Source organism: Ciconia boyciana, chromosome 5, assembly GCF_034638445.1.
Source record: "Ciconia boyciana chromosome 5, ASM3463844v1, whole genome shotgun sequence".
Classification (NCBI taxonomy): domain Eukaryota; kingdom Metazoa; phylum Chordata; class Aves; order Ciconiiformes; family Ciconiidae; genus Ciconia; species Ciconia boyciana.
The window spans coordinates 34,054,537-34,081,301 of NC_132938.1; the positions used below are offsets into that span (position 1 = coordinate 34,054,537).

Sequence of the window (26,765 nt, forward strand, 5' to 3'; positions counted from 1 at the left end):
CAGCATTTATATGGTATCTCTGAACTTACCTGGCCAAACTACCCAATCCGCACTTCCTTTTCTTTCAAGAGATGCTTCAAACAAATCTAAAAAGAGCATGTCATTCCTCAGAACGAACTGATTTGTGACAAGCCCCTGCACTGCTTGTTTAGAAAAGCAGAAAGATCAGGAGAGACAGCAGCAGTTTTTGTTCTTTGTAAGAACCCTGATTACTTTGAAAACAAGTCTTTTTATCTGCAGAAAAAAAGGTCTGTCCTCTAAACTTTCTTTGCAGGCTGCAATTTTAACTTGTGTATATCAAGCTGTCCAGTGATCAGCTTGTAACACAACTGCCAAAAAGCCCCAAGCCTTCAACACATTTGAGTTTGAGAAGTGTTTGCACTGATACTCAACTCAGGCCATATAAAAACCTATCAGGCCAATTATGTTTACTTCAGGAAAAAATTCAAGATACTAGTAACCTTGTCAACTACCTGCTAAAGATATAATTATAACTCCACAGAAGTGTCTGATCCCACTGGAAAGCTAGGTTTATACTTAAAGGTTTATCACTGATAAAAACCACATTGTGAAATAAAGTTTACAATACTATTCCAACAGATAGTAAATATCAGCTTGCTTTTTAACCAACACTTTACACAAAATAATCCAGAAAAAAAAAATCTCCACAGGAGTTATGCTGTAGAATCAATAATCCCTTTCAACCTATTATAGAAGAAAATTAAAATACAGTAGCTTAATAGAATAAGTTGCTTTGAAAACACAAGAAAGGCTGCTGCAGTATTAAAAAGTTGACAGTATTTTACCTAGAATATTATCTGGAACTTGTTGCGAGTCTTTTAACAAGAATAACGTTATTTTAGAGGACAGAGCACACTTGCTTTAGAACTTGCTGATAACATTTGTCATACTTCTTTTTTAGTCACTTTGGTAACTTTACATTTTTTCTTCACATGTTGGTATTTTCCATTTAAAAATATGCAAAGAAACAACATGTGACTTCTATAACAACTAGTAAGAGTTAGACTAAGTTAAGGTAGAAGCACTCTGAAATGCTAAATATGAAAACGCAGAGCTAACTCTTGCACTAAGTATAAATGACTCTTTTTAAAACTTTTGTTGAAATTGCTCAGCATTTGACCAAATTACTGACAGTAAGACTGACTGCACAGAAATGAGGGAAGAAAGCATGTGTTTGCCTGACAAAAGTTTCTCACATAAAGTATCTATGGTATTCCAATCATATAGATAAAAAGAGTTGCTATAGCTTTCACAACCTATAATACATTTTCAGTAAGTCTGAAACACATTCAACAGCACAGGCATTTGACACTTACGTTAAATTAAATTTAAAATTAAATTGCCAAGTTGAAGTTCCTGGAGGGTATTCTCCTTGCTCATTCATAAATGTCAGTCCTAGTTGAATTATTTTTAGCAAGTCTACATTGCAGCGTAATAATTGGTACTGATAGTCTGCGTTGCTTCTGAATTCTCCAATAGGCCTTGCAACTACTCCTGGAAATTCTGTATCCTGTAAGAACAGAAGTAAAAATTCAACAAAAGACACCCATAAAAATGTATGTTGCTCATTTTTTAATTAAACATATTTCAAGCATCTAACAGTTTCATAGCTGAAGAGTACTGTGTGTAAATTTAGCTTTTAAAAAGGTAATAGATTAGGATCCTAATGTTCGTACAGCATTAATTCAACATTAAGAATCCATTATTCTTTCACTGAAAATGGATGAACAAGTTTATAGCTTTAACTTGCTAACATTAAATTAAGTCATCATGTTTTTTGCAGTAATTTGCTAGATAAACATCAAGTGCCCACTTACCATAGCTACATAGTTATACTTCCGTATAACTTGACGAATTTTCTTCATCTCTTCATCCAAGTTACAAGCCCAAACTTCACAGATTCTTTGGCTATGGTCTACGGTAGCTGCTGGCATAGTGGGGGGCTTTAGAGACCATATATCAAAAGTTACACTTGAGTGAGGATCAGTTTCATAAAGAGAACGTTAGTTATCTATTTTTTTAACCTAAGAGACAAAGAAAGCAAAGTATCAAAGTGTAAGCTTTTATTCTTCATGTATCTGAAAAAAATGCTTAACCACCAGGATCAAGCTTTATTATTCAGAATTTCATAAAAGCAGCACAACAGAACCACCAAAACCATGTGAATTTCAGCTACGTGAGTTCAGATTTCTATCCGAAACTAAAACCCTACGATTTTGTTAGTAACTTTATTTCTCGCACAAAGCCAGGCAAACCAGCAAGGCGCACTAGTTCAACAGATAAAAGAGATACCTGAGCCCACAAGCGTTATTCCCCCACGGGTTAGAAGAGCACATTCCTGTGGATCCCACGGCTGCGTGCAACATGAAACGAAGCGGCAAAGTGACTATTAGCGTTACGCCAAACTGGGGGACACTGCGGACGGCGAGCGGCCGCCCAGGCAGGCAGCCTCCCTCGGCAGGAGAAGCTCTTTCAGCTCGTACGGGCCGCGCTAAACCAGAGAGCGGCGCGAAGGGACCGCCTCACGGCCCGACAGACTTGGACTCACGCCCCGGCTGGGTTCCCGGGCACCTCCTTGTGCGTACAAGGCCTTAAGAGCGCCCCGAGGAGCCGCAGAGCCCGCCCCGCGCGGCGGGCAGCCCCCCTCGATGGGCTTCAACCGGGAAGGGGCCGCCCCAGCTCACCCCCCCGCCCCGGCACAGGGAGAGGCTCCGCTCCCGAGCCCGCCTCCGGCGGCAGCCGCGCGGCCCGCGAAAACACCACCCGGCCCCAGCGGGCCGTCACAACTGCCGGTAAGGCCGCAGGGCCTCCGCGGGGCTGCCTCGGGCCCGAGCGGGGCACGGCTAGACCGAGGGGAGGGGGGTACCGGACCGCGCCCGGCTCCCCCCCGCCCGTCCTCCCGCCCTCCCCCCTCCCGGCTCCCCGCGGCCGCCGCCGCGCCCCCGCCCCTCGCTCACTCACGCTCTCGACCGGGCCGGGCCGGGCCGGGCCGCGGCGGGTCTGGCGAGGCCCCGCGGCGGCCCCCGACGCCCCAGAGCCGCCAGTCGCCGCGCGAGACGCAGGAAGCGCTGCCCCCGCCGCCCCGCCGCACAAAGCCATTACATCATCGCCGCGCGCCGCACCGCGGCCTTTCCCCCCTCACCTCTGACCGGCGGCGGAGGGCGCCAATCGCCGGCCGCACCGCCCCCCTTTCACCCCGCCCCCCCCTCCTCCCGCCCGGGCGCGCGCCACTCCTTCCTCCACCCCGCCACGGCTCGGGTCACGGGCGCGCGGCGGTGACGCGGCCTGCGTGCCGCCGTGAGGGTGGGGCGCCGCCCGCCGGCCTCGGGGCGGGGCGGGGGGGAGGCGGTGCCGCCGCGCGCATGCGCGAGGGAGCGAGGCCGGGCTGCCGTGCCGCCGGTGCCCCCGCGCCCGCCGGGGGCTGCCGCGGGGAGGATGAACTGGCTGTTCCCCCTCGCCAAGGGCGGCGGCTCCTCCTCGCCCGCCGCGCCGCTGCCCGCCCTCACCAGCCTCCAGCAGCAGAAGCAGCGGCAGATCGAGTCCCTGCGCGGCGCCCACGCCTCGTGAGTGGTCGCGGCCGGGCGGGGGGTGGGGGGGCGGCCTGTCTGCCTGCCTGCCTGCCTGCGTCGCTCGGCCCGGGCCCGGCGCCGCTCGGGGCCCCTGTGGGACCGCGCCTCGGAAGGGTGTCGTGCGTCCCCACACGCACACCCAGGGACGCGAGCTCGCCCCGTCCCCTGCCGGTGAGGCCCGGCTGGGTCCCGCCGGTCCTCGGCCGGGCGCGGCGCCGGCCGCCGGCGGGGCGGGTAAACGGGAAACCGAGCCGCCGGTGCTGTAGCCCGGGCCGGCCAAACGCCGGGGTGTTTCGGGGGCGAAGGGTCCCGCCGGGCGGGAGTGGGGTGGTGCGCGGGAACGGCCGGGGGGCGGCGGGCCGCGGGGTCCCGGCGCGGCCCCGGGGCAGGGGCGCGGGTGCGTGGCCGGAGGACAGCGGGGAGCAGGCCCGCGGCGGGGAGAAGCCCGCGTGGGCGGCGGGGTGGCAGGTTGCACTTGGGAATCGAAAGCAAGATTCGCTGTCGGGGCGGCGGGGGGCCGTCCCCGCTGGCTGGGGGGTTGTCGGAGTGGCTCGGCCGGGTGATGGGGCAGATCGTCGTGCCCAGTTCCACTGGCCGCTTGACCAGAAAGTCAGCCAAGTGATTTAATGGGTTTTAAAGTCTACAAAGAGATACAGATTGCGTGTGTTGGAATAAAGCCCTCGTTCTGGAAACTGGTTGTGGGAGCGTAGTTCTTTAAAAGTTAAGACTAAACCATACAGTGTAAAGGAGCTACGTGTCGCAGTGCTCTTAGCAGCAGTGGCATAGCAGCCCTACTGGCTCTACAAACTGGTTTTCTGATGTGCAGTGCTAACTTGCTAGTAATGGACTGTTCTTTAGTAACTTGATTTATTTAGATGCTTAGCAGAGGCAGGTAGGGTTTTCCTGTTCAACAGCCACACTTTTTACAGCAAAACACCTTCCTTTGTCCTGAAATACCCCAGCTTGTCAGTATGCTGATCAGTTTTGCCTAAATTTTAGTCTTTTAAAAGTGTTCATCTTTAAAAGCAGATCCACACTTCATATGTTTGAAGTTATATTTTCTGTGAACGTGTAAGCATTCATCCTTCCTAGGATGTCTGTTGAAGTAGAATGATAGAAGCCTCCAAAAGCGATCCAGAAGAAGAAAATGTAATATTTTCTGTTATGTCAGACTGAGGCTAGGAGTGGAAGAGAAACTGATTGTATTTCCACATTTAATAATTGCAGTTCACTCACCACCCTAATATTTTGAACTATCCCACAGGAAACATAAGTATGACAGCATTGCTGAGTATTGTTGCTTGCTTAAACTTCAATCTGTTCATAGCCAATTTTGCAAGTATTTTTGAAAGATGGTTCACTTTTCTAAGGAGTTGCCTCTGTGAGTACACAGCAGCTTACCTAACTAGAAGTTTTTGTTGGACTGGCCTTACTTAGCCTTTTATTTCTACCCTTTTTTCTCTGCCAGGGAGATGAGCTCACCTCAAGTTAAGTCCTCAAAAAAGGTGATCCGTTTTTGTCAAGGTCAGCTTGCTGAACTGGTTTACTACCTGTTTGTGCCAGGTGCCAGTTCAAGCATATGCAGGGAGGGAATGGACCCTGCAGCCAGGAGTGGAGATGAGGGCTGGGGAGATGGTAGCTGCTCAAATGTAACTTTTCAGCAATGTAAACTGGCCTGCCTAATCTCTTTTGAGGATAGCTGTAAAAAACAAAAAAAATAGGCAAGCAAAGGAGTACATTCTGGCAGAGTGTACAGTTTTCATAAGGGATTCTTATTACTGAACATATCTGAGTAACTGTGCCTCAAATTCTGGGCTTCTAAAAAGGTATGTGTAGTCAGTGCCAATTTTCAAAAGTACAAAGTTTTTTTGGGGGCGGGACTGATGTGCTTGCTTGTGGACTCCACAGCAGCACAGATCTATAGGATAGGAATATGCATCAAGCATTGCAACAGCATTGTTTCCTATGCAATGATTAAATAAATGTTATTCTAATGTTTGTTTTTTCTGATAAGTATATTTTGTCATTCATTTATGGGTATTCCAGCTGCTCCTTACTGAAATAGTCAAAATTCTTGGCATGGTGTAGTTACCTAAGTTAGGTAAGTTTGTTAGTCTTCGTGGGTGATAAAAGCACAGGTACATGTGATCTTAATTACATTACAGTAGCTAGTCTTCCTTTTCAGGATCCCTCGCAGGTTAAGAGCTTGAAATAAAGTTTTTGTGTTTAAAAACCAGTTTTCTTACATTTGCCGTTGTTCTAGACAAAGTTAAGAATGTGCCATTTTTCCAGTGTACTGGTTCCAGGGACAACTAAGTTTATCGGTTCAAAGTTTTGCTTAAAGGACATTGTAACAGTTTGGACAGCTCAATGAGATTGTGGATTTCTCATTTCTCTCTCCCTGTTCTCCTCTTCCTCCCCAGTTCCTATAGGTTGTGCACGTGAGTGGAGCATAATTATATACCCTTCTCAAAAGGATTTTGTAGCAGGCTATTAAAATGCATGACGGATGATTACAGGGCAGGAATGTGCATGAGAGATTCCAGGGAGAATCCTTCGGTTAAGAATTAGGAGGTGGTGATTGTGGTGTGTTTTAGAGCTCTAAACTCTGGTTTGAATTCTCCCGTGCTGAGAATGCCTGATAGTTTCTTCAAACAGCATGTAATTTCACAGGGAAAGAGCAGATACTGAGTTGTCTGTGAGAGGAATAAGGTCGGGCTGCGGAAAGCAAGGTGCATAGCTAGGTTTGTGTCTTACTCCATTTATTCCCGAAGCTCTGAAAACTAGAGTTTTAAATTCTATGTGCAAATAATGCTTTGGAGGGATACAAAACACTGCTAGCACTACACTTACACTTGACACACATTTGCAGGTAATGTGTTTTGGTTTTTTTTGAGGAAGTAATTGTATGGAGTGTACCTGACAGTGGATGGAGGGGTGTTTCTGAATTTGGGTACAAAGAGGCTTTCTGGGAACACCCAGCTGCCATTATTCCCAATTCGAGCTGTGTTCCCTCCCTTTATAAGGCAGCCTTAGAGAGGTGGGGGAGAAGAATATTATTAACAAGGTGCAGGCAGGAAAAATATGTGGAAGAGGAATCAGTCTGCTTTTTTAAAGTTTGTTTTTATTGAGGCATTACAAGATGAAGCTGATTTTCTGCCTTCCTTTCTCTCCCAGTCCCAGCTTAGGTATGTTCATTTTGTCTGTAAATTCTGCTTCTGAGCTAAGTCTTCTACTCCTCCTCCTCCGCATTCTTTGGGATGCCATCTTTCAAACCAGTCTTGCTGTGCATACAAATTGTAGAGTGCTTTGAGTGTTGAAATCAACTTCCTATTAATGCAGCTGATTTAAAGATTTTTCTCAGTAACTTACCTGTTACAGGAGAAGCAAATTTGGAGTCAGTCTTACCAGATTTCATAAAATAAATGTTTCTTCGCTTGATGCTTTCACGGGGGGTCTGTGTCTTGAGTGTCACTGGATTACAGAGCTTTACATTCTTGCAAGTAGCAATTATCTCAAGATAATTATCTCCAGATAATTCTTGAAAATATCTGTGCAAGTACCTAGAACTTGGTTCATGTGGAAAAAATGACTATTAAATAGTAAGCTAATCTAAGGAAGAAGGCCTAGTGTAATATGTTTTAAATATTGATCTGTAGGCAGTGTTTCAGAGCAATACTTAGCTGTGAACCAGGTGTAACGCCTTGGCAAAGTAAATGTTTTATCAGATAAAAATCAGTATATAAAAAAAATCACTGATGTGATGTCTTAAGTTAAGCCAGTAAGTGGAGAAAAATAAGTTGAGATTGTTGTCAGATCAGTGGATAGCACAATTTCTCTGCCTGTATTTCCATTGCTTGTGATCATGTATGAAGTTTAAAAGTTGAATCTACTATTTTTTGCTTTAATCTTAATATTCAGTATAGCATTCTGAAGCATATTAATTTATTCCAGCATTTTCAATTTTATTCTTACAAGGCTTTTCAAAACTAAACTAAATACGAAGGTCTGAGGTCATGCTTTTTTTTAGACTTTAGGCTGTTATATTGACCACAAATTGGACGCTAACAATTTCTTCTTTGACAGCATTGCAGAAATTCAGAAAGATGTGGAATATCGACTGCCATTCACTGTAAACAACTTGACAATTAATATTAACATGTAAGTAGAGTGAGATATCTCTATGCACATCTTGAAAATTAAAAATGTTCTCAAAAAAAAAAGTAGCAATAGAACATAAATGGCTCCCATCTCGTAACTAATTTCAGGAACTATAACCTGGATTTGCCTTAGTAGTTTTAGTGATATGAGTGAAAGTAGTTCTGTGCAAGATGCAGATGCTCAGCTGAAAGCAAAACTATATTTTGCTGTGCTCAGCTCCTAAGATACCTGCGTGTTTTTAGTTGAAGGTAAGTAGGAGAAAATGCTTGAGGGTTTCTGATGACTTTGAATCCTCCACAAGTGAAAATAAACGTAATTAGTAATTTACTAATCTGCTGTAACTCCTAGGACTAATCTTACCCCACTGAAGCTTCTGGATCATAACTGAAGCGATTTATTGTAACATTTCCTATGAATTTACTTGGGGGGGCGGGGAGGGATGCTTTTGCTCTGGCAAATATTGATGGTATTCTGTTCACAAGTTTTTTATTACTTTAGCCTGATAACTTGCCTGATATTGTTGCAGGTTACAGTGCATTGTCTTTGTAGTAATAACATTTGTATTAGAAAATATTGTTATGCTACAGCTTTTTCTTTGTCCATAGACATAATTGCTTCATTGTTATACTATTTTTTCCAGTAAATGCTCTCTTCAGTTCTGCGGAAGTCTAGTATTCTAATCTGTCTGACTTCTGATTTTGTGACTGAATAATCCTCTTGTGTTCTTCACTCTGTATTTCTCCATAACTCTTCTCGTAGAAAAGTAACTTTATGTAATTAATAGTACTTTTTGTTTGTGTGAGAAGCCTTCTTATGCAAACTTCATCATGGGATGTAGCTGTAGTAATGATTATTCTTGTATTTGCAGCTTGCTTCCACCTCAGTTTCCTCAGGAAAAACCAGTCATCAGTGTTTTCCCACCCGTGAGACATCATTTAATGGACAAGCAGGGAGTATATGTGACTGGTCCATTAATAAATAATGTATGTATAATTTTTAGCTTCACATATATCTACTGTTAATAGAAATTTTAATATATGTCATACTACATTATTGCTAATACTTCTGGTAAAAAAGACTAGTACAGATCCTGATCCCTCTCAAACTGTATTTTGAGGGGTCTGAAAACAAAAATTCAGTGGTGTTCAGTACACTACTACTATTTATTTTTTTACTGCTACCATTACTGAGTTCAGTATTCCATATATCTAAAACTATTTTAAGTTATGATGGCTTAGAAAGTTCCTATCACTTTTCTTGTTAGCGCCAATAGCACAGTTGTTGTTTCTCTACAGCTATTCCAAATAAGGGAGAAGGATGCTTTAAGACTGTTCTGTAACGTAGTTCTTTGTACCCTAATCCTGTTAGAAAGATGTAAAGGTTTTAGCTCTAATATGCAGGATTTTAATATGCTGTGGTTTTTTTTTTCTCTGCCAACAAGGATGTGGTAGTTTTTTGGGGTTGTGAGGTGGGATTACAACTTTTTCAGAATGCAATTAGTGATGCTTTTTGTCTCAAACTTAAATCTTGAGTATTTTATTTTCTTTATTTTTTTTCCCCAAATGTAACTTGGTAACTAAGGTGGGTTTTTTTGGTTGTTCATCAGAAGTGTTATGCTTGGTTGATTCTCCACTGATAATGGAATATACAAAAGACTTGTAGTTTCTCTTCAGTTCTGGGTGGCTTTATCACTTTATTTGGAGCTTGTGTAAATACAGTTTGCATTAGCTGATACATTTCTGAAATAGCTTATAGCACTGCCGTGTGGGCATAATGGTCAAGTTCAGCACATTTTGGAACTGTTGGATTCCAGGAATAATTTTTCTTCTGCATCTTGCTGCTCTAAGTTTTTTGAGGTTTTGTATTGTTTTGTTTTTACCAGTTTACAATGCACTCAGATCTTGGAAAAATTATTCAAAGTTTACTGGACGAGTTTTGGAAGAATCCTCCAGTTCTGGCTCCTAGCTCAACGTCATTTCCATAGTAAGTATCTATAAACACGATGAGTGGAACTATGTGTGTTAGCTTACATTTTTTAAAAAGAGATTAAACCAAGTATTAGGAGGGCAGGAGCAGGAGTAATGAAGCGGATGTATTGGGAGACACAGATTCCCTGCCCTTGCACAATTTCATGTGCATTCTTGGTGGCATGGTTGCTTTGAGAAGAAACACTAGATTTCATTGGAGTTACTGTATCAACATGCTGATATAACTTCTGCTTTCTTGAAAAAGAATACATGTTTACGTTATCAGATGAAATCTTGAATTTGCTGTAGATCATGATCTGAGCAGTTGCGTTTCTTCATATTCTGTTCATAATCTCCCAGGCTTAGAGGCAGCTTCTGTTGCACAACTGTGCAACAGAGATTGTGCAGTTTAAATAATTGTATTAAATACGCAAAAGTGGTCTGAGACATTACAGCTTTATCAGTACAACTATGGTTGTATGGCTACAATGATACTGGGTTTAGATGCAGCTGCAGTTGTGAATTTAAAAAAATCATTCATGTTATGTAGAAGTAATTATGTGTGTGTTGCCCAACCTGCTAAATGCTATACTGTAAATAAGAACTAATGTATGACACAGATGCATTTCTCAGGACTTTTAGATAGAAACAATTTAAATTTATGCTCTCATAAATTTTTGAGAAGTAGTTTTCTTATAATTAGGAGTGTGAGTGTGTATTTGGCTGCTCTACAAGAATATAGTTTATTGGAGTTGTGTATTATGTTGCAGTATAAGGCATAAAGTAGACTTACTACATTGGAAGTAACTGAGAACAGAAAATGCAAAGTTTATGGTTTAAAAAAATTCAATCTCATATCTTATATGTGGTCTAGTAATTATAATTTGCATGATAAGAAATGTTCTGTAAGCAGTTAGTTGCTCATGGTCATGGTTTTTTGTTTATTTGTTTTTAGCCTTTTCAACAAACCAGCTGGAATGCCTCCTTACGCTCCTCAGGGGTTTCCATTTCTTCCTCCATACCCACCTCAAGAAACAAGTAGAACAATGGCAGCGGTGCCCGTTGCCGAATCAGTTTCTTCAAGCTACACTACAGACAAGCCTGCTGCTCCCTCTTATGGCTTGATTGCTGATCTGCCACTACCTGTTCCGACAGCAGAAGCAGTGCTTCAGGTCTGTGCACTGAGTTTTGCTGCTTAAGCTATCAGATACTAGGTATAAGTTCCCTCAAGGGCACATGCGGCATTGCCAACAAAACTCAAGGGAACAGTCTGAGTGACTGCACTTCATTGTTTTGCTGGTGCTAGGAAAATGAAACTGTCATTCTGGCTTTGATGAAAAGTTTTTTAGAACAAACTTGAAGTCAGAGCAACAAGTTTGTCTTTCTGAGTTTCAGTGAAACTAGTGTTACGCTACATATCCTTGAACATACTTTTTTTGGAGCTGCACTCCCCCATAGTGCAGCTGTGACTGTTTCTCCAGCCATAGAAAATGAGATCCTTTTCTCTATATGGGATTTCCTGCCCAGAGCCTATCAGGTGAGAACAATGTGCAGTCTCAAGCCTTTATGTGTAGAGTGAGTATTTCTCCGTTTCATCCTTCAAATAACTTCTCTTCATGGATCTTGCATGTGTGTACTCACAAACTCCCTCTTACTGATGCACTCTGGAAGGATTTTTTTTTAATGTCCTCCCAAAACTTTGTATCTAAATATTTAGTCTTTCATCAAATCTTGTATTTAGAAACAAAAGCTTTCTTCATCTTGGAAGACACTTCTCTGGTTTTGTAGAATTTAAAATTTCTACCTTCTATGAAGACAGACTTTTTTTTCCTTGTCCAAAAACTTTTTCCCTGAGGTCTTATGTGAGAGAGATCAAAATGTCAATCTCTTTCTCTGTTCTCACTTCCCTGAGTTATACTCCTCCTGCGTGTTTCCTGGGTCATCCACCTGTTGTCAAATGGAGGACATAGCAAGACAGAATTATTCTCCTCCAAAATTGACTCATCTTTTATGACATGCCACCCCAAACATCCCCAAGTATTTTGTTGCCATGGTTGAGTTGAGATGTCTTCTGTTCAGAGACCAGTGCTACTGCTTCTTACTGCTTTTCCTACTTTTTTGTTGCTGGCAAATACTAATCTCCAGTTTTGGATTCATCAGGTTAGATATCAAGAAATTGCTCTTCAAAAATCTACTGAGCATTTCTAAACTTCCGTTTAGGTTGGCCAGAATGGATTTACTTACAAGATGCCTGATGTTCCTGATACATTTCCAGAACTCTCAGAACTAAGGTAAATTTTCAGAAGGTAGGAAAACTTTCCATAATCATTAAAAGGCAATTACTGTTGGTCTGTATCTGATTTTTGTCAAAAGTCTGTATGTATCACTGAAAGATTTTTGTCAAAAGTCTGTATGTATCACTGAAAGCTTTTTGTAGAAATTATAAATAGGAGAACTGTGACTTACCAAAATTGTAGAGTCAGAAAGTAAGCCAGCCTTGTATTCAAATGTGCTGCTTGTTTAGGGTTTTCTCAGCAGGAACGATACTTTAGGATTCAGCACCAGGAGAAAGAGCATTGATTTTTACTTTTCCTAACTATCAGTGTTCTGCTGTCTTCTGGGGCCTCACCAGGGACTTGATTCCTACTAATACAATAAGCATAGCTTTTGAAGGAGGAAAGGGGATAGGGAAATGGACTTGAGACTGGTTCACAAATGGACTGCTTTGTGAGCAGCTCAGCATGTGCAGGAGGGTTGGGATAGTTAAATCCAGGTGGTAAATGTGCCAGGTGTCTCAGTGCAAATCACTTCCACATCTAAATACTTCATACACATATTACACAAATATTTTCATCAAAAGCATATCTTGTCACAATTTAAAAAAATAGTATCAGTTATTGTTCCTAGCAATTTGCTCAGATCTAGTGAGATAGCCTCCTTGATCAGTTATCTGGGATTGAATAGATTACAAATTAGCTATTAATTCTGAAAGGGTCTTAGGAGATGGGTTTCTTTTTGATCTCACATCTTTATGGTGGTGTCATAGGTTAGTGATTGAAAACTCTGTCCTTTCAGAAAGGAAAAGACCTTTGACAAGAAGGACTTCTGGGGTTGTGGGGGTTTTTTGTTTCCCTTGACACCTTCTTAAGAGCCTGTTTAATTTAGCTAAATCAGCTGTAAGTTCTAGCAGCATCCTTACTATGTAGCAGAAAGTTAGGGAGTTTGGGGAGGAAGTGTAATTTGTTTGTTTAAACAAAACATTCTAATCAAGTTTGGTCCTTCCAATAAGACCGGATTAAAATTCCATGATTCTTCTGGTGGTAGTTGAGTTAAATTACAAATGGTCCTGCAGCTGTTCTGAGTAGCTCTATTGGGTGTAGGCAATGTTTTGGCAGCTTGGGGGCTGCACAGGTAGCCTTTGTGAGAAGGGCCCCAAGGGCTGCCCCCATGCCAGACACAGCCAGCTTGGCAGCAGACCCACTGCAGGATAGCTGAGTCGATCAGTGAAGCGGGTGGTGCCTCTATGAAAACACATTTAAACAAGAGCAAACACTGCAGAGACAGTGAGGATTGAGGGGAGGGGTGGAAAAGTGTGAGAATCCTGCGAACGCCAAGATCAGAGAAGAAGAGGGAGGAGGTACTCCAAGTGCCAGAGCAGATATTCGTCTGCAACCCATGGAGGTTTTGGAAAAGACCACAGTAGAACAGGTATTTCCATGTAGCCCATGGAGAGGACTATGCTGGAGCAGATACCCACACTTCAGTCTGTGGAGGACCCCACACTGGAGCAGGAGGATATGCCCTGAAGGAAACTGCAGCCATGGAGAGCCCACACTAGAGCAGGCTCTCCTGCCAGGAACTGCAGCTCGTGGAGAGGGACCCATTCTGGAGCAGGGGAAAAGTGTGAGGAGGAAGGAGCAGCAGAGACAAACTGTTAGAGACTGACTGCAACACCTGCAATTCCCCCCCGGCCCACACTGCTTGGGGCAGGGGGAGGTAGAGGAGTTGGGAATGAAGGAGTGAAGTTGGGCCTGGGGAAAAAGGAGGTGAGGTGTTTTAGTTTTTGTCTTTCTTTCTCATCATCAAACTCTTATTATAATTGGCAATAAATTAATTAATTTTTCCCAAGTTGAGTATGTTTTGCCTGTAATCATAATTGGTAAGGGGTCTCCCTGTCTTTATCTCGACCCACAGGCATTTCTCCTATACCCTGTTGAGGAGGGGGACTGAGAGCAGCTGGTTGGGCGTCTGGTAGCTGGCCAAGGTCGACCCACTATAGTAGCATTAAAAAACACTTTATAGGAAGTAAGGCTTGAAATGAGAGATACCTTTTAACACACTGCTTGTTAAGCTCACTGCTGCCGATAGTAGAGCCCACAGTCCAGGAGAAAGGGAAAAAAAAGTTGTGGTCAAGTGTCCTGTATCTGTAAAGTCCCAATAAATGCCTTAAACTTTTGACTTTCACAGAAATTAGTAACTCTACATGTAATGTTTGCTGTTAGCTTTAAATCTGCTTTCTTTCTGTTTGAATATAGTATATCGCAGCTGACCAGTATGAATGAGCAAGAGGAAGTGTTACTGGAACAGTTTGTGACTCTACCACAACTGAAGCAAGTTATAACTGATCGAGATGAGTTAGTGAAAAGCATTGAAGAGCTGGCAAGTAAGATGTCAAAACATTAGCATCTGTGGCTGTGTTCTGCGAACTGAATCCTTTAAAAAAAGTAGTAATAGTGACTTTATTTTACAGAAAAAAACCTGTTGCTGGAGCCTAGTCTGGAGGCAAAACGACAGACAGTGTTGGATAAAGTAAGTGAACAATAAAATATTTTTCAGAAATATTAGTTGTAATATTCTGGGTTTTTTTCGGGGGGAAAACATTCTTTTTCTTCTTCTTTCCAGTATGAGCAACTCACACAGATGAAAGCAGCCTTTGAAAAAAAGATGCAAAGACAGCATGAACTTAGTGAGGTATATTCTCTATATCTTATTATCCTTTAAGAATACTTCAATAAAACTAAAGTTTTGATTTGTATCTTTATCCATAAAGAATATTCTTCTGGTTAAGCTCTGATTTTATGTGAAATAGATTCACATCAAGTATGAAGTAAAATGGGATGAAGTACCAAACAGTTTGAAAGCAAAACAGTGTTACAATTGCACTACTGTTTTTTGGGGTTGGGTTTTGGGTTTTTTTAACGCTACAATAGAAGCAAAGTTGGAAGAAGGGAGTTTGATGGAGAGGGTTTAGAGCTGTTCTTAAGTACAATCCTGGGTCAAACCAGTTTTAAGAATAGAATTATTTTTAAAGGCTTGTTTAATTAATGATACCCATTCAACATAATGAACTTGTAAAACTGTACCAGATGAAAATTATTAAAACCATTGCTTTAGAAACTTAAATTCTGTGATTCACTGGGTATGCTTACTTTGGGCAGCATGTTATATATGCTGTCAAACTTCACACGTTCTAAAGCGCAAATAGGGTAAAGTCATTACTTCAGAAAGCAGTTTGGGGAAGGAGAATATTTTCATAGTATGTTTACCAGGATATGCATTGAAAGATGTAACTTCTCATAAAACAATTTCTGCACTGAAATCTTAAGTATTTGCAAGACTTGTCACCTGAGAATGCAACAGTCCATCAAAATAGTACCTGAATTTCAAAATGCTGAAAAAGTAACAAAATATGAAATAGCAAGCAAAAAGTTACCTGACAGCAAACTGAATTATTTCATTGGTGATCTAAATGAATTAAATGTTTCCTTGCTTGAAAATCAGAATAGTCTGACTCCTAATGCCTCCTTTCTGTGTGATGTAAGTTGGCTTTACAGTGGGCAGAGGTAGTTGGCATTGAGAAACTTTCTATTTCTGTAAGAAACCGCTTAAGAACAGGACATAATGCCCCACTGCTGTATTACCTTTTCTTTTTTCTAAGTTAGATTTGCTGATTCAATTTAATGATGCTTAGGAGGCTGAGAGCTGGGGAGTTGCAGCTGGATTTTTGTGCTGTTTTTTCCACATATGCTGTATCTTCATATATTGAAGTTCACTGTGCACTACCTGGTATCTCCTGTTCTCTCTCCCTCAAAGTTCCAGACAAGTCTGGAACTTGTACTTTTGCTTGTACTGTGGGTGAATTTAGTCACCTTTTATTCAAGTAAACTCTCCTTATTTTGCACAAGATTAATTTAACAGGAAATTTCTGATTACATTACAGTTTTACAATACGTAAGTAAAATATTTTTCATGGGGTAGATGAAGGGGTAGTCCAAGCATCTGAAATCTATAAATATCTTAATTTTGCAGTTCTGGCTCTGTACAGACTCCTACTGAAGACGTGAATCACGTTCTGATTAACTGTCCAAACGTATTAGAGGAAAAATAATGCAATTATATGCACTAAGCAGAAATAAGGTTTGAGGTTTATAAGAATGGGAAGAATAAGTGTACTGGTTTAGATTAGCAGCCCATCTACTTCTTGAGTAGGTGCTTTTTCCTTTACTGTCTTCCTCACCACAGTCATTTCAAGGGTATTTAAAAGCTGAATAGTACGGGGTTTTTTTACCTTTTTATATTTCTCAGGTTCACTACTGACTTTTAGTTTCAAAAGTAGACCCTATTTATTGAAGACACTTGAAACGCTAGTTCTACTCAGAAATGATCCACTCGAGAACCTGTCAGATTTCCAAGTTGGATGCTTTCTGCAGTGTAGGGTAAAAGTTGAAAAGCTTTATACATTTGTGGGAATGATTGTGAATCAAGCTCTAAACTAGCAACACTTTTCTCACATTGAATCCTTTCTAGTTTAACAAGCTATGCTGTTTCTTGGAGATGACGCTTCATCTGGTCACTTAGGCTCTTATGTAATAATAATGCTCTATTCATATATCCCATATTTATGTAGCCATTTATCTTTCTTCTTGGAAATGTAGGTTGTGATGGACAGTTTAATATTACAGAGAAGTTTTTACTTTCTTAGAGTTGCAGTCCAAGTGCTCTGCAAGCCAGACTTAAAGTAGCTGCTCATGAAGCTGAAGAGGAATCTGACACTATTGCAGAAGACTTCTTGGAAGGCAAAACAGAGATAGATGACTTTCTTAGTAGTTTCATGGAGAAGAGAACGGTATGTAATATACAAGTCATTCTAATCTGAGAGATATACAACACACAGTGAAAAAAATTAAGCCTTAGAGTTTGAGCAGTCCTGTGATACTAAAGCACTGTACTGTAAGCTCCAACAAAAGAAAAATATATCCCTAAGTGGCTTCAGTCTATTTAGAATATAATCTGCATTCTGAAGGCACATATTTTTAAGGCGGGAATGCAAAGGTCTCCTGCATTAGACCCTAGTCCTGTGTTGTTGTAGATATTTCTGTGCCACTTTCTTCTGTATCCTATACAGATATAGGGAAGATAGCCACATGGACAATTTTAAATTTGGTAATTCAACATAGAATGACATGTTATATTAAGCAACTTTAAGAAGTTTAATAAATTAAACATTAAACTAGTTATTCTGTTGATGGCTATCACCAAATAAGTAACTGAGGTTCAAAAACTACCGTTCTTGCTCATGCTGTGACAAGACCAACTTACCGAGTAGCGTACCTTTCTTTAAAGATGCTTAATAAATGCATTTCATAACATAGGAAACAGTTCTCTTCTTTGTAAGCAGTTTTGATGGAATAATGTTATCAATATAGACAGCTGGTCAGCCTGAAGCTTGGAAGGGAGGTGGTTTACAGGGTTTTCCTTTTTTAAAGAGCCTGCAAAGTAGCTAAATCATTAAAGAGAAACTGTAGTATGCATTATAAAAAATTCCTTTGAGAATTCACTCTTCGTATGTCTTGTTTTGTAGCTCTGCCACTGTAGACGAGCCAAAGAGGAAAAACTTCAACAGGCAATAGCAATGCACAGCCAATTTCATGCTCCGCTATAGGTAAACTGCTGTTTTAATATTTGTGGTGAATTTTTAAATTTTTTTTATTTACAATTTACCTCATTGTCACACACTTAGAAGTTGCTAACTGCAAATGGATTTGTTACAATGCTTAGTGTTCTAACAATGCTTTCTGTGGAAATCAAGTATGTACTGCATCTGTTGTTAGATGTATTTAAAACATAACTTCTGGAGGAGTTAAAAATGTCTAATTATGGAAATTTGTCTTTACAGACTTCCTGCAAACTACACCTGCCAAGAGAACGAGTGAAAAACCCAATAAAGCACACTTTTTAATAACTATTATTTGCAAATAAGCATTTCATCTTATGTAGTTGTATTTATAGAAGAGATTGTATACAGAGTTGGGATGGTTTTTGTACAAATTAGAATGTCTCTTTATATTCTCATTGTACTCAAGAATCCTTCTATTGCAATCTTTGCACTAATTTCTTGTATTTATTGTTGATAGTTCTTATTATATTTAAGTTCCTGCTGCTATACTCCATTCTTCAGAGATTAAATATCTAAACATGTAATTTTGACTAGCTTTTTACATTTTTATAAAAACATAATTCATATCTTTTGTATTTTGAACTTTAAACATAGATTTGGCTTGATCTGTGGAAGAGTTTGAGATAAATTGTGATAGGGCTTTGGAAACTGAAGAAGTTAATAATTTGAGATTGTCAGTGGATTCACAAGCTGTCTTTTCTTGAAGCCAAAATGTTTAAGAACAAGTTTTTTACTTTTAAGTAATAATACAAAGCTGAGTATAGCCTGTATTGTGTTTTGGATAAGTAGATTTGGATTAAGCAAGGGATATGTTGGAACAAATTCTATTGGAATCAGAATAGAATAAATAATCTCTGCGTAGATTTGGTATGTTGCTCAGTAGCACCGATGCACTTGATTTCAGGAGTGGCTTGGTACCTAACACTGTAATGAAATACAATTTTCATCTAAAAATTTCATTTTCATATTTGTTTTTACTTAAAGGAAAAATAATCAGGTCACCTCCCCATTTCTGTTTTATGCAATATGAATATGTTCATCATGTGAGGAACTCAAAAGCACTTTACAAAAACTAGTTCTGAAGTTCTTTGTGAAGTAGCAGTTCTTTTTTCCTAATTTTAAGGAACAAAGAAACTGATTTGGCTGGAGTTGCATAGTGTGTTATAAGGCCAGTGACAGAATTTGGAAGTGAGACTTAATTCTGCCCTTTAATCACTGACTCTTGCCTCTGGTGAGCTGACTTTTTTTAGGATGGGGGTATATCTGGTGAGGATGGATAGGACCAAATGCAGTATTCTATAGGAGAAAAATACAGCCCCTAAATACATGCATGTATGTTCTCTCTTGCTCTTGCCAAAAGACACTTTCTTAATCTTGTCAGTGCATTAGGTTTTCATGGAGACAGTCAAGTTCTACAAGAACAGACGGAATTGTACAGTTCTGAGAGATAAATAAGATAAAGCACTGATTAAGTAATCTACCAGGAATCCTGCTTCTTTCTGGTCAGGAAGCAGTCTGGAGATAAACCTCTTAGCTAAGACACTGCCTCTGTGTTACCTAGATAGGGTCACAGAACATAACAGATTCAAGTCTCAAACTAAAGCATATCAGTCCAAGCGGGTTCTTTTCTGTATCACTAATCTTCAGTCAATCCTAAACTGGATGCTGTTCTGGCAAAATGCAATAAGGTATTTCTTCTGAATTGGAGAAAAGTGAGTAAATTTGGAGTTATGAAAATCGTGTAAGTGCAAGGAGTCTGTTCCACAGGCTAGTGAACCTTCAAATGGGGCTTTAGTCTCAGCCCTGTCATACTTTACAGTACTGTGGTTGTCTGTCTTAAGATACTGTCTTTCAGGGTGAGTAAACTATTCACTGGTATTTGATGGGATTTTTCTTTGTAAAGCTGGTCCAAATTCTGAGATTAGAAGTCCCAAGCAAATAGAACTATGGTCCAAATCAAAGAAGATACTGAAGTGCCTGAAAAAATAAGCAGGTTGTAAATGCCATGGTTAAGCAATAATTTTAGAGTATCTTCTTGCAAAAAAACCTTTCTACTGACTGCATAATACTGCTTGTGTATTGACATAGCAATTCTGCTAATGTGCTAACTAAAGCCCTAATTAAAAGTGAGATCACGTAGGTTTCCAAGTGGTTCTGGGCTTGGGTGTCTGAGTAGTCCGATTTCTGCAGCTCTGGAGAAGAGTTAGATTTAAGTCATCAGTGTTACCTTCTTGGCAAACTCCGTCTGTTTTTGTGCTGAGTGTACAAGTTGTTTTGGATCTTTTTCTGAGTATCTAGCTAACGAGCTTACAGACTAGACACACAATCCTGTACAGGGCTGCTTTTTTTGTTGTTGTTTCTTCCTTGTAAGTAGACAAAGGAATAGATGACCAAACACCTGGTGTTCTTCCTGGCTTGGGCTACTATCTTCTTTATACATGGCATGGAATGACAGACTTCTCATCTGCCTCCTCCTGTTGAATGTTATGTGGTGTATTATGGTGCTCTACTGTGACTGAACTCTCTAGCCAGGTCACCTTCAAGGGATTTGCTTCCCAAACTAGTACAAGTTCTCAACACTTCAGCTTTTCCTCTTATGTTACTTTTGTGAGCAAATTTACAAATTCAGGACTTCTCCTTAGAGTCCTCCTGATGATAATGGAGGAGAGTCTAGAAGAAAATGTCACTGTTCAATGCAAGTTCTTAGTACAGTGTTTCTTGTTCAGGGATATGAAGGTTTAAGGTCGTCTTCTTTTCTCCCTTTCTATTCTCTTTCTCATATAATTGTTCCTATTCTTAGGATTTTTTCCCCTATTTTTTAGCCCCTTCTGCAGTCGCAAACCCATTGTCTAGAAAAGCACAGAAGTCTCTGCGTTTAACAATGGTGTACTGGGTTAGCTATAGGTATCCTGTCGCATGCAGGAATGGCCAGCCTGTTCCTGGCCCTTAAAGGACAAGCCAACCTGCTGCTGGTTTGGTTTTTTTCTTTTTTTCTTTTCTTTTAGTCCTACACTGGTTATGCCAATGCGAACATTTTTCCTTATAGGTAATCTTCATACTTTCACCAGAAGACTTAGTAGAACACTGGTAACGCTCTGTCAGAGTTAGGTTTTTTGGCTTCTAGCACACTAGTAGTTCACTGTTAAGTGCATTCCTTCCCTTATTTTGCCAAAACGTGGCGTGTAGGTGTAAATCCAGCTTTAAACAATTCCCTATGAAGTGTAAGAGAATGGCAGCTGCTGTTAGATGCAAATTCTAAAATCTTTTGAAATGTGTCAAGTGAACTCTTAAGCAATCTGGAATAATAGGCTACATACAGTGACTTGTTTCTGGAGATCCTTGCACTGTGTCATGCTCATGGTGAGGTGTTCTGCCAAGTGGAAAAGTGAAATAAAAGAGCAAGAAATACAAGAGTAAGGAGGTAGCTTGTCTCTGGTGTTGCAGTAGTTTGGGGTGGGGGTGAGGGTGCGTTCTGTATTGTAACTGCTGATTGAGTCTGGGTTTTGCCTAATTTTAACATCTGATCTTACTGCTAAATGTTTTCTATAGCTTGAATTTAGGCCTTTTGTTCCTCCCTGAGTCAAGTGGGGAGTGCAGTACTTAAATCCAGAACTGAATTCTCCATATAGCAATTGTAACTAATGCTATTGCAGATCAGAGAAATTTTAAAATCTAAGTCTGAAATGAAGTAGGTTTCATTTTAGGGTGATCTTGTATACAACTGGTGTTAATGGTACATTCTGCTGGGGCTTACTTATAGAAGAAAGTTTTTTCTAAATTTCACAGTGTATTTGACCTGCTAACCTTTCTGAAAGACAGGGATTGTCAGGTACCACTACAAGCAAGAGGCTATAATTAAGTTAGTTCTAAGCAGTATCTAATGATCTACTATAGTTCTGTTGTTTGCTCTGTACATACTCCTGTAGCTTTGCCACTTTGGACCTTGACCAAATGCGGAAGTTAGAAATCTTTTAGTCCTGTTTCTGTCCAAGTTCTTACTATTCCCTTGAAAGACAAGGATAAATCTTTATAAAAGAGAGATTTAAGAGACCTTCAGGTAAAACTGAATTAAAACTCTGGCAACAACGTTAAGTCAGTTATCACAGCCTTATTGTGTACAGTATTCTGAACAGTAAATACTGTAATGTGTTAAACTTACAAATAAAGGCTTTGGGATTTTTAATATATCTTGTAATTGTCTAACTTACGGATAGAGTTGGGCATTGCAGGACTGGTTGGGTGGATACAGGATTGTGTTGGAAACATGCAGGAAGCTACTCAAGGACAAACTTAATCTTTGTGTGTAGTGATTTGAGCTTTTCCTGTTTAACCCTTTCAACAGCAGTAATTCCTGGAGCCACCTTCACTAAAATGGGCTTTGAAAACCCGTATTGCATCTCTGGCTACTGCTTTTGTAAATGCCTTGTTTTGGTCAGATACCTGTAGAGATCAAATTTATGTGTAGTAATAAGCTACAAAGAAAGCTTGCATATCAATAATAAGGGAATACCTTAACATAAAGCACTGTGTTCTTTAGTCTTCGGAAACAGAATAAATTAATCTGAATAACCTTGGCAACCAGCAGACTTAAAAATGAGTCCTTGCCTCAATTCAGTCACAACAGTTCTGATGGACCTATAAGGTTTCATTAGCTTCTTTCCAGAATTATTTATACTAAAAGACCACTAAATTTTATTTTAAGATTTCACATGATTTGATTTGCTGGCTCCAGGTGCTTTACTGGCAATTTAAAGAATGTAAGTAAAGTTGAATGCTTATTTTACCTTTGCTTCTCATCTCTCCACTCTCTGGCAATGTTTCTGGCCTCTCTGAATTCAGGCTTTGCTGTATGCTTGGCCCTAGATCTTTGGCAGGTTTTTCACTAGTCTTAGTACTGTGATAAGTTGACCTACTTTTAACTTAACCCCACCACATGTTCCTCCCTTCCCAAATGAATTGTCAGTGACTTACCTGTCCTTAGAGGATTTTTCAGTCACTGTGGTGTTTACCTGTCTCTGCACTACAGAATGTAAGGGTGACCAGCCAGCCTAAAAGCTACACTCAACCTTCAGCCTATGCGCAGAAGCAGCCCTTTGCCTCAACTGTGATGTTTGTGATAAATCTGAGGACTCTGTGTGCAGATCAGGACAGCGTCCGCATAAAAGCATCATTAGCTGGTCAACAGTGATGAAATGCTTATCTTCATTGCAAAGGCTACCTCCTTGTTGTTGCTGGGTTTTAATTGTTATTAGTTTGTGTCATCAAACATCTTTCATGCTATGTAGACTGGTGCTGTGGCTTGCCCTTATCTTCAAAGAATGTGGTTCCCTAACTTACTGCTAATTTTACAAAGAGCTTTCCTTCCCTGTCTCCCTCCTTTTACTTGTTTTTTTCTTTCCTTACTTTTACTGATATCCTTTGGTCTGAGTTGTGCCCTCCAACTTCTTATTTCTCAGCTTTTCAGAATCCATTACCAGTTTACCACCTTTGTCTATGTCTTGTCTAGAGCTACCAATAAAAGCAGCTAGTGAATATGTTTTCTTTCTGTTCTTTAGATGGTGGTCTTTTGTAGAGAGAACTTCAGCTGTTTGACCCCATTGCCTTCAGTGTCCTGTAGATGCACATTTTCATACTAAAGAACAGCCTGAACCTAGTGAGGCAAAAATTACACCACAGAAATCTATAATGCTCTTCTAATCCTCTCTTTCCAGCAGTTTAGTTACGTTCATTTGTGTCCTATTTCAAATTACAGTGGGCTTATGCCAAATTTGCAAGGATTTGCAGCAGAGGGGAGATCCCCACAAGGCTACAAGAAATCAAGGTAGTTCATAGTGTGGTTTTCTCATCCTTTTTGTTTCACATTCCCTAAAAAAAAAAAAAAAAATACAGGGGTGTAACACGCTCCCATATAATTAACTCAATTGACAGGAGCCTCAGTTTTCTTAGTTATCAGTTGTAGATTCCCCCACAGCTTAGACTACTGGATTCAAGTATCAAAGTAGGGAAGATACAAAAATCCCTTGATCTCAGTGGCAAAGTGACTCTTGCATAAATTAAGAACTATATTACAAAAATTGGGAAAGCAAACCTTTGTTTCATTCACCGGTGTGAAATAACGTAACACTAAATGACCTAAGTGTTTATTTGAAAGTGTTTCTCAGCAAGCTAATAATGCCACAAATACATACATTACAATGAAAACAGTAGTAGCTAATGCAAAATTCCAAGGACTGAAAGACACATCACAGAGGGCTGCTAAATAAAGGCTTAATATAAAATGTTAATATATTAATATTTTAGTGGTAAAGCTAGTTACAAGGAGTTGCATAAGCGACATGAAGACAGTGCTTTGAATTTGCATATATTGCTGTTCTGCATTTATTTCTAGACATGTCTAATAGGACATAATACCATCATACACAATTTTACGTTTTAAAGATGTGCAATAATATTGCCCATTTTCAAGCTAATTTTTAGGCAGAATATTTGTGTGGTTTTTTTTCATTGCTGACTTTGCAGCATGTTTCTTGAGTTTGAGAAAATCCATTCAAAATCTCCCTTAATGCCATAAATTTTACAGGCTATGTTCAAAATACGAAACATTTTTAAAAGTGCAATTAAAATCAGGGCTTTCAGTTATTAAAAATTCATAAAGATTAAAAACCAGAAGGCTAGATTCTCAAGAGAGTATAAATTATAGCTGTATTTATTTAAATTGGGCTACAGTGATTTATCAAATTGAGGATCTGGCCTTTCCAGTATAACATTAAGATAAATCTTGCTGTTAGGAATTGAATTATTTGTTCAAAGACAGCAGCTCCTTTAAAAGGATATTAATAATACTGAAGTTTACCTACTCATTTTTAATAACATAAGTTCATAGAACAGAATGAAAAGCCATTCCATAAAAGCAGACTGAATAATAAAATCTAAAGCTTCTAAATTGAGGTATATTTTTATAATTTAATTCTGCCTGTAAGTCTGTATTTGCAGGAGTAGTGTGAAATGCAATCAAAGTAAACTTACATTACTACCACTTTGCTTTACTAGAGTTCAATACCACATTGTCTCCAAGCAGGTAAGAGCAGCCATACGAATTATGTTTTTAACTGCTTGCTTTAATTTAAAAAAAAAAAAAAAAAAAGAAACTTGGAAGAATTACATCCTGATATGGAAGCCTTTTTAGTGAGTTTCAAAACATTCTGAATTTGGAACACTTTTCAGTGGTTTACTTCCGTACCTATGATTATGAAAGCTATTACTCCTACTCTGAAAAACTATGAAAATTCTTAAACCAAATGAGATTAAACTTTCTGTTGTGGTGAATCAGTCTTTTTCTTAAATTATCATTACCATGCTCTGTTCAGGTTGGCAAATACTACAAGGGAAATTTTGTGTGAGGATTAAAAAAACAACCCTTGGTTGTGGTTAGTTTATTTTGAACAATAAAATTTGGAAGAAGTATTCTTTATAACAGGTTCTGTATGGGCATAACCTTCCTTTAATTCTGAATTTGGAGTGATGCTTTCATAAGTGGTTTTTATAAGTGATTCTGGATTCCCTATTCTCTCTACTGTTTATGTACCTCAATCCCACTCAAATAAAACATTTTCAAGTAGGAATCAAAATAGGCTGGAGAATTTGGGGTTTTATTACCTTTAAAATTTTACCTTTATATCTTATGTAGGCAGTTTGGAACAAGGGTAAGATATAAAAAAATCAAACTTGAGAACCAAACATAAAGAGGCTAGAGTATACTGCTTAACGTACCTTTCATTATAAAGGGATGCTTTGCTACGAAGGCTGTGTAAGTATTGTTATATTCCTTGAAGTTTTGCTCACACTGGTTGAGAGTTGAGTACAGATGGGATGCATTCATGTGCAGCAGCAGCAGCTGGTTACTAAAGGATATTTTTGCAGTATCAAAGCTTCATTTGTCCCCTAAGCAAGTGTGTCCATTTGTTAGTTTTACTTTGCTGTAAAGGATTCTAGTAGGAGAATATGCAAAATAACTGTTGGAATTCAAAATTTAACACCTCCCATGAAAAAGAGTGAAGAATATACACAATATGTCTGAAGGCAAAAGAGCTCTACAAAAATAAGTTTTTGACTGATTCACCAGTAAGGCTAACACTAATGAATCTTCAACCTTGTCCATATGTGTAAGAGAGTAGTTTGGAATTTCATGTCTTTGGAGAAGAACTATTATTTTGTACGATAAATAATTATGGAAATGTACAAAGTAAGGAATAATTATGTACAACATTGATAAATACCATGTTGGCTTAACTAAATAGAACAGCAGATATTACCTTTCTTTAGCATTATGTCTTAAAACTAGTAATGGCTTGTTCTGCTTAGATCTTTACTTACTTACACAATTGCACAGTTCCCTCTCTTTGGATTATTTCTTTAGGCCACAGACCACTCCCATTCTTCATCTGATGAGAAGATGTCATTCCAGACTGAAAAACTCAACTTCATCCGGATCCTTGCTGTTGTGAAGGTATTTCAGACTGCCAGAAACACAGCCTCATCTGAATCCTTGCCACTGTCTTCACTAGGCAAGCAGCCACCCCCACTTGGGGACCTACAGCTTAAGTCCTCCACACCAGACTCCTGATCACTGTTAGCTGAGAGGTCGGGATCAGAGCTTTTCAGGTTGTCCTGTGTCAAAATCAGGGCTGAATCTTCTTCATCCCCTTGTGAAGGGCTCCGGGATGGGAATGATTTCAGGTCGTTGCTGTACTCCTGGGGAGTATTAGCTAAGCTGTTGTTGGAAGTAGAAAGCCCTAACTGTTTGCTTCGGTCTTGTTGCTTACTCTTGACTTTATTATAATTTAATTGTGATTTCTGAAGACTTGCCAATCTCTGAAATAAAGGAAAGAGTATACATTACATGGACACATTTAGGACCCAGTGATCCTCTTATGTGTCTTTGCCTTTTTTTAAAAAAATGAAGAAACTAAGTTCAGAGCCCAACCCAGTTGGCACCCTTTAAAACTGCCTGTTTGCATTTATAAAGTATGAGAAGTACACAATTTATCACAAACCAATGCTGAATTACAGCATCCTTCTGAGTTACAATTC

At 39.9% G+C, this 26,765-nt stretch overlaps 3 protein-coding genes across 8 annotated transcripts in view; 1 reads left to right on the forward strand and 2 right to left on the reverse strand.

Annotated features, from left to right (window-relative positions):
- The window catches only part of CNOT7 (CCR4-NOT transcription complex subunit 7), a 20,887-nt gene extending 17,664 nt beyond the window's left edge, over positions 1–3,223 (reverse strand). The window contains exons 1-4 of one of the 4 annotated variants that reach the window (XM_072862738.1): positions 2,983–3,153; positions 2,314–2,374; positions 1,839–2,045; positions 1,338–1,531 (exon numbers count right to left, since the gene is read on the reverse strand). In XM_072862738.1, the coding sequence (XP_072718839.1) occupies positions 1,338–1,531; positions 1,839–1,955 (311 nt within the window). In that variant the 5' untranslated portion in view covers positions 1,956–2,045; positions 2,314–2,374; positions 2,983–3,153. The other 3 variants (XM_072862740.1, XM_072862739.1, XM_072862737.1) reach the window with 3 other exon arrangements.
- On the forward strand, positions 2,684–26,583 carry VPS37A (VPS37A subunit of ESCRT-I). 3 transcript variants are annotated; one of them, XR_012042700.1, is made up of 13 exons: positions 2,684–2,813; positions 7,677–7,751; positions 8,620–8,734; positions 9,634–9,734; positions 10,674–10,890; positions 11,939–12,009; positions 14,254–14,381; positions 14,469–14,527; positions 14,621–14,689; positions 16,701–16,844; positions 17,580–17,660; positions 17,895–23,496; positions 26,092–26,583. XR_012042700.1 is itself a non-coding variant. In XM_072862736.1 (12 exons), the coding sequence occupies exons 1-11, from the start codon at positions 3,457–3,459 to the stop codon at positions 17,658–17,660; spliced, it is 1,188 nt and encodes a 395-aa protein (XP_072718837.1). In that variant the 5' UTR covers positions 3,365–3,456; the 3' UTR covers positions 26,092–26,583. The 3 variants fall into 3 exon arrangements, 1 of the variants encoding a protein (XP_072718837.1); XR_012042699.1 differs by lacking the exon at positions 2,684–2,813 and adding an exon at positions 3,366–3,584; XM_072862736.1 differs by lacking the exons at positions 2,684–2,813; positions 17,895–23,496 and adding an exon at positions 3,365–3,584.
- MTMR7 (myotubularin related protein 7) overlaps positions 26,187–26,765 on the reverse strand; it is a 49,254-nt gene continuing 48,675 nt past the window's right edge. The window contains exon 14 of the mRNA XM_072862741.1: positions 26,187–26,546. Within this exon, the coding sequence (XP_072718842.1) occupies positions 26,187–26,546 (360 nt within the window). The remainder of the gene's footprint in view (positions 26,547–26,765) is intronic.